The 15370-nt window shown below is 41.2% G+C and overlaps 1 protein-coding gene across 1 annotated transcript in view; it reads left to right on the top strand.

Annotated features, from left to right (window-relative positions):
* Positions 1 to 14444, top strand: part of LOC106893776 (collagen alpha-1(XV) chain-like) — a gene marked incomplete at its 3' end in the record, with an annotated part of 158713 nt that extends 144269 nt beyond the window's left edge. Inside the window, exons 20-24 of the mRNA XM_014951987.1 lie at positions 10669 to 10704; positions 12206 to 12268; positions 14143 to 14220; positions 14337 to 14372; positions 14427 to 14444. Coding sequence (XP_014807473.1) covers positions 10669 to 10704; positions 12206 to 12268; positions 14143 to 14220; positions 14337 to 14372; positions 14427 to 14444 — 231 coding nt within the window. The remainder of the gene's footprint in view (positions 1 to 10668; positions 10705 to 12205; positions 12269 to 14142; positions 14221 to 14336; positions 14373 to 14426) is intronic.
* Between the last annotated feature and the right edge of the window lie 926 nt (positions 14445 to 15370).

The following is a 15370-nucleotide window of genomic DNA, read 5'->3' as shown; positions in this document are numbered from 1 at the left end:
CCATCCATCCATCCATCCATCCATCCATCCATCCATCCATCCATCCATCCCATTCAGAACCATCCTGTGGGCCTCCCAAGAGCGGTAGCCCACTGCTTCTGTGAAACTAATACAATTGAGAGAGACTAACAGTGTGTTTGTTGTGGCAGGGAATGCGGGGTACAGATGGAAAACCAGGCTTTCCTGGCGTTGCTGGACATCCTGGAGATGTGGTGAGTAGGATTATCATAATCTGTGGTCACCTAACATGCACTGGCTCCTAAATCTACATCTTAAGGATCAACAGGAGCCCTAACAGTACTTGCTAGCAGTGTGTGGAGAGCAGGGCCTTGGTGTGTCCTGCTTAACCTGGAGCAGTTACTTCAGAGATCAAACACAGGAGCAGTGTGTCCCTTGCCCTTGCCTCCCTCATCAGTCAGAAGTGACACAGGCCTCTCCAGGGGCTAGTTCCAATTCTTAGGTGCTCCTTTTGCTTTTAATTATTCAGAAATTAGCTCTGCTTTTAATTATAGAGAAGCCAACAGGCTTGTAGGTGATTTTAATATATTTCTCGTGATTAAGAGCTATGAGGATTACAGAGCTCTTCAGCTGGGAAGTCCCACAGCTTGTCCCCTGCCACCTTCCTCTCACTCATGCCAGATGAGCTCTCTGCACCCCCAGCACAGTGAGTTGTATCAAGCGACTAATGGAGCTTAGAAATAATCTGCTCAAAAATGACTTTAGCTCACCCATGTTCTGCTGCCTCCTCCACTGGGCAATCCTGAACAGAACTGAGGTGGTTAATGCTGAAAAAGGAAGGAAGAGGCAGTACAGTGAAAGAAAGGTTTGTTGAATTGATCCCCAGCTCATGAAATATTGTGGGTCCATGTGCTTCTGGTCATCTGTGAACTCTGCCAAACGTGCTGGGAAGTACTTTTAAATACCAAATTCTTAGAGGCTCCAAGTTGAAACAAGCTGGCCCCATCTATGTGAAAAGCACATTTTCACAATTTTCTCTTTGAAATCACTTATGCTCATTTTTCTAATCACATGCAGGGTCCAAAAGGGGAGAAGGGTGACCCAGGACCTCAGGTGAGATAGCGTGGGTTTCATTCTTTCTGAGAAACCTATGTGAAATGCACTACTTGAGTTTTTGCAGTATTTGGGTTTGGTTTTTTTGCAGTAAATGGGTTTTTCACCTGTTCATGCTTTTGAAATAGGGTGAACCAGGACAGGATGGGAACAGTATTGTCGGACCACCTGGGCCACCAGGACCACCAGGACCAATTATAGCAATACCTGAGGTAAGCGTGTTTGTCAAGCGTTAAAATATCTGTAACATCTTACAGAGAAGAGGGCACAAGCAGTTAACAAACTGGCAGTTCTGCTGTTGATGTTCAGGTCATAAGTCTACTCCTCAAAACATCAAAAATCTCAATATGTCTCTATATCAAATGGATGTAGACATTTTTGTTTTGATTAGATTTGATACAGATTTTTTTTGGTTTTGAAAAGATTAAATAGGAAGGGAAATGGGTGAAGAATTCTTTACATCTAAGAATTGTGGGGTCACATGCGGTATGTGGGAGAGAGATACGTTGTGTTTTCTGACTGTTCTGGAAGCAACAGCCAAAAGTACCAAAGGGTAAAATGCTAGAAGTTCATAAAAGTTGTCCAGTATCCTTTAGAATCATAGAATCATAGAATGGTTGGGGTTGGAAGGGACCTTAAAGATCATCCAGTTCCAACCCCCTGCCCTGGGCAGGGACACCTCCCACCAGAGCAGGTTGCTCAAAGCTCCATCCAGCCTGGCCTTGAACCCCTCCAGGGATGGGGCAGCCACAGCTTCTCTGGGCAACCTGTTCCAGTGTCTCACCACCCTCATAGTAAAAAATTTCTTCCTGAGATCTAATGTGAATCTTTTTTTCTTCCAATTTAAAACCATTTCCGCTTTTCCTATCATTACCCTTCCTGGCAAAGAGTCCTTCTCCAGCTCTTCTATAGGCACCCTTCAGGTATTGAAAGGCCGCTATAAGGTCTCCCCGGAGCCTTCTCTTCTCCAGGCTGAACAACCCCAGCTCCCTCACCCTGTCCTCTTAGGAGAGGTGCTCCATGTATTAGCTTCATGTATGTTTTCTGTCAGTTTTTCTTTGTGTACATCAGCCTTTGCAAAAAAAATACTAGTTAGCAGTAAGGAAGGCTAGAGTTTAGGATGGATCCCTTTTCAAGCTAGCAACAAAAATCCATGTAGTGGGCTTGGTATGACACTAAAAACTGGAGAAGCTGTGAGTTGCTGCAGGAAATTCTTCACCTCTCAGAGGTGAAGGTGCCTAAAACAGCTGGGCTCATCCGTAGTAATGCATATAATGGCAGTACCGAGTGATTTCTGATTGCAAGAAGGGAAATTGCCTGGATGAGAATTCTGTGTTAGGGAAGCTGGGGACCAACACTATCATAAAGTTGAGTTACACATAACATTTTTTGTTAACTGAAACAACTAGTTTTTCACTTAGCCTTCTGCTACTGATAGCAAATATAGCATAAATCGGCACCCCATAGCACACATAACCAGTCCCAAAAGAGTTGGGTTGTGTTAGTGAATTTGCTGGGTATCCACCCAGAATCTCAGGATCCGAGACTGTAAGATCTTGGATGAGCAGAATTAGAGATTCACAGAAATAGTGGTTGGAAGGGATGTCTGAAGATCATCTAGTTGAAAGTCCTGCTTAAATTGGGACTGTTACCAGCTCCAGACTTTTTTGTGGTTTTGCTGAGTTTCTGGGAAATTCCTCAATAGCTGTGACAGAAATGCTGCTGTAAAATTCCTGTTCTTTCTCACAGCTCTACCATGATATCACTGTGGGGCCTTAACTCTTAGCACTGACTACAGAGGTCTGTTTGCAGTAGTTATTAACCTGAATGCATTGTGCTTTGGGTCCTTAATACTCAAAAAAACCTTGTGAAAGCCTCAGAGTGAGGACAAGTATGTATAAGAAATATAAAAATATTGTTGAAGCTGAGATAGCAAACTAATGACACTGGTTTGCTGCAGGCTGCATTGCTCCCTGCATATTGTGGTAGTCACAGTCCACACATCTATCTAATGTGTAGCTATGTCTGAAGAAGCCTGATGTGCATCCTCTGAATTCTCCAGAACTTCAGTATGATCTACCTACAGCATATATTACAGAAATGTATAGGGCCTGGCAGAAGCTGTATTGTTAGTTGCATTACAAACCCGTACAGAAACCCATTTCCTTCTCTAAATACCTTGGAGTTTAAGAAGTAATCTCTTTTACAAAGTAGAGTGCATAATATACGTGGCTTTTTGTACATTTGTAGCAAACAGGTATTCTGGGGAGGTACAGCAAGAACCATCTATTCTCATATGCTTTGAATCCTCTATATTGTTAATCAGATGATTTCTCTGAGGACTTGGTGTGCTGGATTTTGATACAGTTAATTAAATGTATGTGTGTGTGTAAGTATATGTCCCTACTTATGACATTGAATTCTACCTGCCTCATAAATGTTTGTATAAGAACAGGACCTTTGCTTACTACACATTTGCTGAGATAGAGGATTGAATTATCCAAATACATCTTGTTGACTCAGTCTCTCATCTTCTGTACTTAGCTTCAGCTATGGAAAGAACTGCTGCAAGCAGACCTATCAATTGCAGTTGGAATTACAGACCTAAAATAAATACCAGTACCAGCTGTTGTAATGTGGATATTGGCTTCATGTGGGTAAAGCAGCAGAGATCAATTAAGTGATCTAAATGAACCACAGGGCAGTTAGAGAGATCACTCCCTGGGTCAGGGTCTGTTAGTTCACTCATTTAACCACTGTGTAGCCAAAGCCAGCAATGCTTAGTGGGCTGCAGAAGTTCAATGGACTGATCTGTCAGAGTTGTTTCTTATGAAGGGCTGGTGGTTCCAACTAAACAGATTTTATGGTGCTTGACGAAAATAAAGTGAATTGAAGAGCTGTTGCAGTTTCAGTATTGTTGAAATGTTAAGATCTGATGTGGGCAGCTGTGGCTCAGGGCCAGGCCTCACCAGTATCTGGCCAACAGCACATTGATTGAAGTGCACTTGAAAGTGGACCTTGGCTTCCTCTTCATTTGACCTGCTCCCTATGTGAACAGAGGATTTGCTTCCTTCAGGAGCCCTTTCTAACACTGTGAAAAGATGTGGTGAGATAAAAGTGAGATCTGCAGTGGAACCTAGCCATTGCCAGGCTTCTGCAGTACCTACCAACACCTTGTATCTCAGAGACTTGCATTCCTTTCTGCCTCTTCTGTTGCTGTCTGTCAGGAAGTCTGAACTGTCCCGTGGAAAAAAAAAAGTCCCTCAGTTTGCTGCTGTTTGATATTTCAAAATACTGAAATCAATATTTCTCATCCTGTATTGGCTATTTCACTCTTTTGAAACATAATCTCTGATACTTCGTGCATTTTCATGCACAGAATCATAACCAGTAAACCATATTAATTGTTGCTACAATTTCATCGCTCCAATTTAGTTGGATACAGTACAGAAATAATTTTGAATAGAGATAATTTATTGGATTTAAATCAAAAACTTTGGAACAATTATCTGTTGGTGCCATTATTTAGCCATAGTTCAGGCACAGGAACTGAATGAAAGGCCTGGAGAAAGGTTAATGTTGGGGGTGTAAAGCAAATGTCAAAAGGTTTTGTGTTTCCTGTGTCCTTTCTGTAATTCTAGTGAGGGCATATTCATGCCATGTGGATACTAAGCTGAAGGTTTATGTAGAACCCAACCCAGACAATCATGCTAAAAACTTCTGCTTCTTCCTCTTCATAACAATGAAGAATTATGAAAAATAATGTTGTCTTGGTTTTGTAGTCAGCACTTGCTGAATTGATTTGATGTGCTGCAAAGTTAACACCGCTGGATTGCTGCTATTAAAGCTGCTTGTACATCTGAAAAGGAAGATAAATACCTGTGTACCTGGAGCAGGCTGTGAAGAGTGCAATCTTTTTCTCTAATCATCACCCTTGTACCCTCTATTTTCATACCTTCTTCAGCGCTGTGTACAGTTTTCTGACTTGGAACCACAATTTCCATTTGCAGCTAAATTCTATTTAAATAAAGAGACAAAGTGCCCAATCCCAAGCTCAGTAAAGCCTTTGGGATTCTTTCCGCTGACTTCAATACAGTTTGGATCGAGCCCAAAAAAAGAATGAATACTGAGTAATTCCACAATGAAAAGACGGGCTCCTGGATTTCTGCCACCAGCTGTAGATAAAGCAGAACAATTGCAGCAGCAGGACTCTTTTGTTGCTGTCACTAAAGTAACAGCCCGTGTCCTGTTGCCTTTCTGGGCCATGTAGTGCTGGGAATACGGTGGGACCCACAGCATCGTGCTAGCAATGGGGCAGAGAGCTCAGGTAGGCTGGGAGATGGAGGACTGCCTGCAGGACTTGCACTGGCTTTTTATTTGACAATTTTCCAGTGTTTTTTGCAGAACATGAGGACATGGAGCAGGCAGCAGCACCCAGTAAAAGTAACAGGCTATAGCAGCGTGAATTATGATGCCAACATGACCTCAAAGTACAGTAAGTTGACCATACGCTGCCAAGCTCAGATTACATAGGATAGGATAAATCTCCTCTTTTGTGTCCTCCTTCCCAGCCCAGAGTAGAAAAATAGTATTCAGAGGCTCATAAGATAATTTGACATGACCTTTGGAGGCCATATGGTCAAACCACCTCTTCTAAGCAAGGGTGGCTTCAAACTTAGTTCCTGTATGTCGTTTTCATAACAAATGTTGTGAAAGACTGTGATCTGATAGCATTGATCCGCACAGGGCTACAAGCAGAAGAGGCATTCAGGTTTCACAATACCTCAGTGACAACACGCTTATTCATGTGCCAAGTGAATCCTTGGCACCTGAAGGCATGCCCTGCCCTGGCCTTCTGAAATTTGGAAGATTTTCATTCCATGGAATGGGAATAGCCTGCTGCACACAGAGCCTTATATTGAAATGGGTGGCATGGCTTGCCTGCTAAAGGAGTGGACTCCTTCAAGACTCTAGGGAGATTCAGTGTATATTTCTCAATCTAAAACAAGGCTAAACTGTCATACAATAAACGGGACTGTTGGAGTGAAAGAAATGAAACAAATAACCAAAACTGAGTAAGGATCTCTTTTCACCTACAGCATTTGTGTGGAGCAAGCCCTTACATGTTGTCTGAATTGTAATGTACGACCATATCATATAGTATTGGGAGCATCTATATGAAACAAATAACCAAAACTGAGTAAGGATCTCTTTTCACCTGCAGCATTTATATGGAGCAAGGCCTTACACACTGTCTGAATTGTAATGTATGACCATATGATATAGTATTGGGAGCATCTATTAAACCAGAAAGGTAGCTATCTGAAACCAAAATGAAAGCCTGATCATAACATCAGGACAAGGCTCTGACTGGGAGCAGCCAACGCTGATTTATTAACAGCAATTCACTCCTGATCAAAATGATTGCTTGTCTGTGGATGAGGGATGGGCACTGGATGTTGTGCACCCTGATTTTAGCAAGGCTTCTGGTGCGGTCTCCCGTAGTCCTGCTAGAAACACATTGATGACCTATAAAGTGGGTGAGCAGGTGATAAAATAGGTGGAAAACTGGCTTAACTGGTGGACTCAGAGGGTTGTGTCTGGCATTCATGAGACTGGTTCTGGAGTACCAAAACCATCCAGTTGTGAGTTCCTTAGTACAAGATATTGACATAACGGAGCGAGCCCTGTGCAGGGCTGCCAAGATGGTCAGGGGACCAAAGCACAGATAGAACAGGGTACCAAAATGAAAGCCTGATCATAACATCAGGACAAGGCTCTGACTGGGAGCAGCCAACGCTGATTTATTAACAGCAATTCACTCCTGATCAAAATGATTGCTTGTCTGTGGATGAGGGATGGGCACTGGATGTTGTGCACCCTGATTTTAGCAAGGCTTCTGGTGCGGTCTCCCGTAGTCCTGCTAGAAACACATTGATGACCTATAAAGTGGGTGAGCAGGTGATAAAATAGGTGGAAAACTGGCTTAACTGGTGGACTCAGAGGGTTGTGTCTGGCATTCATGAGACTGGTTCTGGAGTACCAAAACCATCCAGTTGTGAGTTCCTTAGTACAAGATATTGACATAACGGAGCGAGCCCTGTGCAGGGCTGCCAAGATGGTCAGGGGACCAAAGCACAGATAGAACAGGGTCTGCTCAGCCTGGAAGAAGGAAGGCTAAGGGGAGAGTTTGTGGCTCTCTGCAACTACCTAATCAGAGGATAAAAAGATGGAGGCACCCTCTTCTTGGAGGCATATGTCAATATTATAAGATGTAACAGACACAAGTTGGAATATGGGAAGCTCCAATTAGACGTAAGCAAAAACTTTTCACCTTTACGATACTCAAATATTGTCCAGTTCTTGTTGCCCAGAACAATGGTGTCTTTTCCATCCTCAGAGGTGGTGAAGACTTAACTGGGCAAGTCCCTGAGCAACCTGATCCAATTAGATGTTGGGCCAGGTTATGTCCAGAGGTCACTACTCACCTTCATTATTCTGATTCTGTGGTCAAATTATGGAGAAATACCTGACCTGATGCTGAGCTCACTAACTCCAGGATAAGAAGCACTGTAGCAGCATTGCTATTATACTGCTCTGGTCAGGCTTCTTGAGACCCAGAGCTGATCAGTTTGGGTGCTGCTCCACATCCAAGTGACTATTCTGTTTTGGAGATCCAAACTGGTTTCATTGATTGCAGACACAGCAGCATAATCAGAGCTGACTTAGGAATCACTGCCCAGCACTGTATGGTGTAATGCAGACATGTCCAGAATATAACTATAATGTCAACTCTATGGCAGGATGAGTGTGATCAGACAGATTCACCATCTTGGAATACCAGTGACATATTAGAGTATGAAACCTTCATTCTGATATTTATTTTGCTGAGGAGAAATGACTTCAGGCATTATAGTTTTCAAATTAAAAATGAGTCAGTTAATTAAAGTTTTGGAAGCATTCTGAGATCCTTACATAAGAAGTATAAAACAAATTCTAGGTTTTGTTATTCCAGATGTATAATAAAAATTGGAAGAGGGCATTTTCTTTGGGCTTATTTGTGTTTTTCTCCCAATAGTTACGAAGGGACGCTTTAACTACCTATAGATTTCTAAAAATCTATGTGTACCCTAGATAATCAATTGGTATTTGAAATAACCTGTTCCTTAACCACTTTTTCAGCTGCTACTCAATGATACAGATGGAATTTTTAACATTACTGGAATTAAAGGACTGCTTGGGCCTCCGGTGAGTATATGCTGCTTTATTAAGCCTTCAGATTTGCTCTCTCTTCAGTGTCTCCTTTTCAGTATTGACTAGAGCTGAGTTTCCTGTGCTTTAGAATTGTGTTCCTGTGAACTTCAGCACTAAGCTCGATGGAAGTTCTTCAGGGCAGAACTGAATTCTGTAGGAATGAATTGCTTTTACATGTTTGTATGAATTAAAGGAACCGACTTAGCTCTGAACCTGAACTATGTGCTCAGAATAACATAAATGTGGAACTGATGCAAAAATAGGGACCAAAATTTACATAGCATTTTCTTCCCTTTTTTTTTTTTTCTATTCCTGTTTTTCAGGTCACAAAATGTTGGGATAAAGTATTTTGTTCAGTTCTGCTTGAGACTGCAACTAGGAATATTAGGCTCCCATGTATAAATTCAGTCTCACAGCAATTATAGCTGTGGATGAAAAGCTGGACATTTCATGAGAAGAACAGATGTGCGATTTCAGGTTCTGTTTTGCAGCTAGGAGTGTAGCTGCAAAATAGTTCAGTCAAATATTTGAAATTCTGAATGCTTCTTGGTAAAATTTCAAATTCCTAGCACTGGATCCAAAGAGAAATCTGCCTTTTCCAAGCTGTGGAGTCAAACTTGCCTGAAAGTCTACACTATATTGGACTTTGCAAAATTATAACCCCCCCAAATGAAGCATCTTACTTCACAGCTATTTTCATTTGTGGGCTGTTGTTTGTTTATTTTATTTTGTCTGTTTTCTTTTTTGTGAGCAGTGTTCTCTCCCTCATATTCAATCCCCAATGAAACAAAGATGATCAGAATATCTGTACCTGAGAGCCAGGATTTCACTCTAAGTAGCCATAGTTTGGGGGGAAAAAAAAAAAAGTATCTTATTAATGTAACTGTGCCAAAACAAATGTTTACTAAATCTGTCAGTGAACTGGGAAGAAGGGCATTAGCTCCAATAACAGATTTTAACCTTTATGTGTTAGCCCAGCGTGCCTCTTTTCCGCTCGTCCCATGGTAGGACAACATCATATTATTGTGGCTGTGTCCAGCTGTGCTTGTGGTAAAGCAGCTTTTGTGGAAGAGTATTTTGGTGTGTTTCCTAAATCATAGAATCATCTGGGTCGGAAGAGACCTTCAAGGTCATCTAGTTCAACCCCCCCTGCAGTCAGCAGGGACACCCCCAACTAGACCAGGTTGCCCAGGGCCTCATCGAGCCTCTCCTTGAATATCTCCAGGGAAGGGGCCTCAACCACCTCCCTGGGCAACCTGTTCCAGTGCTGCACCACCCTCATAGTAAAGAACTTATTCCTAATGTCTAATCTAAATCTGCTTTTCTCAAGTTTAAAGCCATTTCCCCTCGTCCTGTCACTGCAGGCCTTTGTAAACAGGCTCTCCCCAGCCTTCTTGTAGGCCCCCCTCAGGTACTGGAAGGCCGCTATTAGGTCTCTCCAGAGCCTCCTCTTCTCCAGGCTGAACAACCCCAGCTCCCTCAGCCTGTCCTCGTAGCAGAGGTGCTCCAAAACCCCCTGATCATCCTTGTGGCCCTCCTCTGGACCCGCTCCATCAGGTCCATATCCTTCTTATATTGAGGGCTCAAGAGACCTGATTCTCCCAATCCCTGGACATAATAGGATGCCAGGATAATACGGGTCCTGGCATGAGGAATCTTACTGCAGGTAGTTGCTGTTCAGGCCTTAGATGATGGGTTCTCAAAACAACACAGACGAGTGAGCTCCTGACCCCAGCGGAGACACATTGCTTTGTAATTATTGTTACAGTCTCAACAGAAAGCAGTAGGTCTGTAATAATTCCAGTTGTAATTGGAAAGGTCTTTGAACCTCAGTCTCAGAGCTCACCCTAGTCAGGAAAGAGTTGCAGTTGAGTGCACATCCAGGTGAGGTGAACTAGAACTAATGTGTCTCTCTGCAGATATCACAGTGGGGCAATCTTAAATAAGCTCCCTACAAATCCAAATCCATATTTCTATCCACCAGGAGCAAAATGGCAAAGGTGGGAGGGCTGCTGGGATCTCTGTGCTGGAATCTGGAAAAAATTCAAAGGAGGCTGAATTATGGTTGCATGCCTTTCATATGTGAAAAATGTCACCTTTCCTCAGCCTTTCCTCGATCTCTGTCCATTCAGTTTTGGAAAGTAAATGCTAATGTCCCAGGAAGAGTTAGAAGTATAGGCTGTTGTGGAATGTTCACAACTTTACCACTGCCTGAATGAAGTTCTTATTTGAGTTTCAGACCAGTTAATATTCACAAATTACACAATAAATGGGAAATGCATACTCTATTTTGCAGGTCTCTAACGTGCGTTTCTAAGAGGGTGGTTTTTTTGCATTTTTCAGGGGCCAGATGGTAAGCCAGGTCTACCAGGATTTCCTGTAAGTATTATGTTTCTTGGATTTAAGTAAGTATTTTTCAATATAGTTTAATATTTCAAAAATTTATATTATACAGAATTTACACGAAAGCTAATAAATTTTCATATGAGAGACTGTAGATTTTTATGGAATCAACAGCTATGGTAGAAATTAACTCTGCTGGAAATGAAATATACTGTAATATGCATATCTCATATTTCTGCTTATCTCAGAATCAGTTCTGTAGTTTCAATCTAAATGTAATTGATTCTGATGAAAAATTACTACTTAAGAAAAAGACGCCATTTATGAGAAACAAATGGAACAAGTTATCTTCATATGTACATGTAATTATATTATTCTTTAGGCTTTTTTTGTCACCACGACAGAGTGCAGTAAAGCCCTATGAGGTGTACCCTTTTTATTACCTCCTTTAGGAAACTTTTATTATTTTTTATAATAACATACCAGTGCCACCATGGAAGCGTTGCACAGCCATAGTGGCAAAAGGTGCCTTATACTATGCTACCTACCTATTGTGCTATGTGAACATTATCTGGCTTGTGACTTCATACAGTAATGTTTAAACTATTATATTTATATTCTATAGAGTGTGAAAGAATTCTTTTCCCTTGTTATGATTGTTTTGCAGCTTGAAAGTGTACATAGGGTCTCAGGATCCTTTGTCTATTGCCTGACAATAACTAAGGAGACAATTGGGAAAGCTGACAAAAGATGTTGACAAAATGCTGGCAAACTACCCAAAATTCTACAGAAGGTTGTTTACTAAGTCCTGAGTATTTTGGACTGCACAGGAAGCCAAAGAAAGGGGGGAAAAATCCTTAAAAATACTTTTCATTTGAGGAGGAGCTGCTTGATAGCATTTAGAAAATAATAAAACGAATTCTTAGTCTCTCTGTCATTTACAGAATGTCTCCAGACATGAAAATATCAATCTTGTTCTTACCTCAGGTCTTTTCTTTATCTCTTAACTAATGCAGGAGTCATGTAGACTTGAATTTGGTTCTTGTTGGGTGAAAAGAAAATATTTCTAAATGCACTTATAATGGAAGATTTTAAGACAAAATGTGATCTGAGCAGAATGTGTTCACCACAGAACAGATGCATAAATTATCTCATTTTCAAATATATAAGCTCTATTTCAGTTAAAAATATTTTTTATTTAGAATAGAGAAGTAAGGAGGAAGTAGAGAATTTTAGGCTGAATTTCCATTCTTATTAATATTTGCATATTTCTCTTTGAATATGTGTGTCATCTACACTGTGAGAAACATCAGGGAGTTTTGGCTTTGTTCCTTTTAACAGATTCTCCCTGTGTGATACTTGGTTTAGGGATTACTTTGGTTCAGACAGCAATTTAGTCTTGGAAGAGTTCTTAGATTGCAACCAGAGTGATCCAAGTTCAAGTTTTCCAGTTACTTAAAATCCCTTTTAGTTAAATGGCTTAGCTCCATATTCTCAGCAGATCTCACCAGGGATTTATGGACTTGGTTTTCCTTAGGGCCCTCGGGGACCGAAGGGTGATACTGGTTTGCCTGGATCACAAGGAATCAAAGGACAACAGGTAAGAGAAAACACTTAGGGAAAAGTACGTAGTATAACATGTGTCAGATAACAAATAGTGATATTAAAAGTTTAATGATTCTAATTTTACTAGGGATTGGGATATTAATAATTATTTTATGTGCAAAATTTACTAACTGGAAATTGAAAGAGTACTAAATAAAATGACTCAATGTGATACTAATTGAGAGCTAATGTTCCTGCCCCAGTGTTGAAATTCCGCACCGCAGCGTGCACTTACCAGAATAAGTTTACATAACCATTAACCATGACCTCTTCTTGCAAGTCCATTGTCTGTGCTGACGTGCTGGGATCCTAACCAAAAGGCCAAATGGAAAAAAAAAAAAAAGATTACTGTTTTCCTCCTCCATTGGCACAGAGGGCTTTGCCTACAGAATGAGGGCTGCAGTTTTCCATTCCCAAAGAAAGACTCAGGGAGCTCTCTCCTTAGGAACCTTTCTCTGATTTCTGCACAGCACTGGTTATTCTGCAGCACTGTTGAGAGGTGACTAAGGACTGACCCTGGTATTTTATAAATATTGCAGCTGTTGTTCTATTTCCCCTTCTTACCCACCTGCAGGAAGCAGGGGAGAGGAACATCTAAGTTATTACAGTCTTGGGGATAACAAAAAGAAAACCAAAAAACACTTTCTGCTTATTCTTTGTAAGTAGCTGACACCTCTTTCTCACAGGTAGTAGACAGACTTGAAAGTGGTTAATTATGGCTTGAAATGGGATTGTAGATGAACAGCATCTTCATTGCTCAGAAGGAGATAACCCAGGCCACAAATACCAGTCCCCTTTGGTTATAAGGATTCCTGTTCTTTATCGGAGTACATAAAGTGATCAAGCTCAACCTTAAAACCAGCTGGGTGGTTTTTGGTTTGGGTTGTGGTTTTTATTTGCTGGGGGAGATGTGAGGGTGTGTTGCCTTCTGCTGTCCACACTGGAAGGAACTCAAAACTTGGAAGCCATGATATTTTGTACCCACCGATGACATAGTGGTATTTCTGAGGCATGAACACTAGGTTATGTGCAAGTGATGAAGTTGGGAGCTGCAATGAAGCTCCACAAACACCTAGAGCATTTTGCTTTAAGGATCGTGAAATGCTCCTGTGGCAACCTCGGGTCCATAAATCATAGAAGATAAAGTCAGGGAAGACAAGCCTTTGGGAGATACTTTGGATACTTCCAAAGTATCCTCAGGAAGACTCCACAGACTCCAAAGATGTAACTTGCAAGAAGAACTGAGTTATAGCACTTCCTGCTCAGTGGAAGTGCTATAGCCTGGACTGTTGTTTTAATCAGCAATGCAATTATTAGTTTCAGCCCAGATTTCTTCCATGAGAGATCTTGGGAAAGCTGTTGTATTAAGCTGCCTGAGCCAGGAGGAAGAAAGTTACAGCTGAAAGGCCCAGAGTGGGAACCATGCACTGGCATTGGGGAGTAATAATTCATGGTGCCATTATTTAATAGAATTACCCTTTGAAGAAGTGGAATGTAAAGGGTCATCATTTGAGTGCTGAGAGTTTGCCTTTGTTTAAAGGTAACAAGGCTGCATCATGCCAGGCATATAAAGAGAATGATTCATGCTTTCCTGATAGTAAAATCAGGAACGTTTGATGTTCTATTGAGATTTTACATTTCCAGCAGGATTTCCTGACCACTGTTTAAGATGATGGTACAAAAGAAGACACCAATAGTCTGACAGCCTTTGGCAGAGATCTTCTTTGAACACAGCATGTTGCACGTAGTAATCCAACTGAGAACTACTGTCTACTGCCATTCTTCAGACAGCAATAGTGCTGCTTTGACTTCTTCTCGTTCATTGAGAACTGCTTTCTAAACACTGTAAAATAACTTTGATAATTGCAGGGTGAAAAGGGAGAACCAGGAGCTATCATTACTGCTGATGGATCTTTAACTGAATTAGTAGGAAGAAAAGGAGAGAAGGTGAGCTAACACTGTGTTGTGTTCCTCCAGAATGTTTGGTGGCCTTGTTACCAGCCATCTCTGCTCCATACTGCAGGAGTTCTCCTTGTCATTGCTCTATGTGTGTCTGTCCTCAGGGTGAAGCTGGAGTGGTGGGACCAGTGGGACCAATGGTAAGACATTTCCAAAGATGAGTGGATTTTTTGTATTTTGCTTTGGTTTTACAGGTAATAGTAAATGTGAAGGTAAGTTGTTTTAGGTTTTCATTCCTTCTGAGTAGGGATGATAAAGAGCATTCATGCTTCAAGATGATCATTGCCCTTCTGAGAAGAGTATGTTTGTTACATATGTAGTGCTGTAGACTACTGACTTGATTCAGAATTTAAATTCTGGTCACACAAATGTATCAGTTACTATCTAAACAAACAGTGAAATATCATTAGAGCTAGAAATTTACTTAACTTAGCACTCTGAGTGAACTGGATTTGTTTAGCTCTGAAGAAGCTCTAATTGCTCGCTTTCCCTGCCTGAAAGGGAATTGTAGAACAAAGTCAGGGCCTTCTCAAAGATGCACAGGAAAGATAGGAGTACCAATGATCTCAAGTTCCAGCAAGGGAAATTCTGATTAGATATAAAGAAAAAAATTCACAGTAAAAGTGGTTAAACACAGAAATACATGCTCAGAGAGATGGTGGATTGTGCAACAAGGTGCTGAGTGGTATGACCTAACTTCAGAGCTCGTCTTGCTTTGAGCAAGAGGTTGGACTAGATGATCTCCAAAGGTCCCTTCCAATCTAAATTATTTTTATGATTTACAATGAAACAACTGATTATATCAGGCTCAGTTTCTGTTGGTGCCAATAATTTGCAACTGCCTTGGATTCTGAGGAGGCTGCAAATCAGGCAGTGGTCAGACCATGTACTAAAATCAGGGTTTAGAGGCCTTCTTTCGGGTACTTGGCCTGATATTTTTGACTGGACACAGAATGTTGTATGGAAGCACAATAAATCAGTTATAAAATGAGAACAGTTGCCCAGACTCAGTAGTGTTACAGCAGGAATTAATTTCTTCTAGTGTAGTATTCCAAAGATCAAGGATATTGAATGTTTCTTTGCTTCTGCTTTTGATGTAGTCTGGTCTCTCTTGTGCCTAAGTGAATATTAGTAGATG

Source organism: Calidris pugnax, unplaced genomic scaffold (assembly GCF_001431845.1).
Source record: "Calidris pugnax isolate Ruff unplaced genomic scaffold, ASM143184v1 scaffold224, whole genome shotgun sequence".
In the NCBI taxonomy this organism is placed as follows: domain Eukaryota; kingdom Metazoa; phylum Chordata; class Aves; order Charadriiformes; family Scolopacidae; genus Calidris; species Calidris pugnax.
This window is presented reverse-complemented; position numbering and strand designations above follow the sequence as displayed.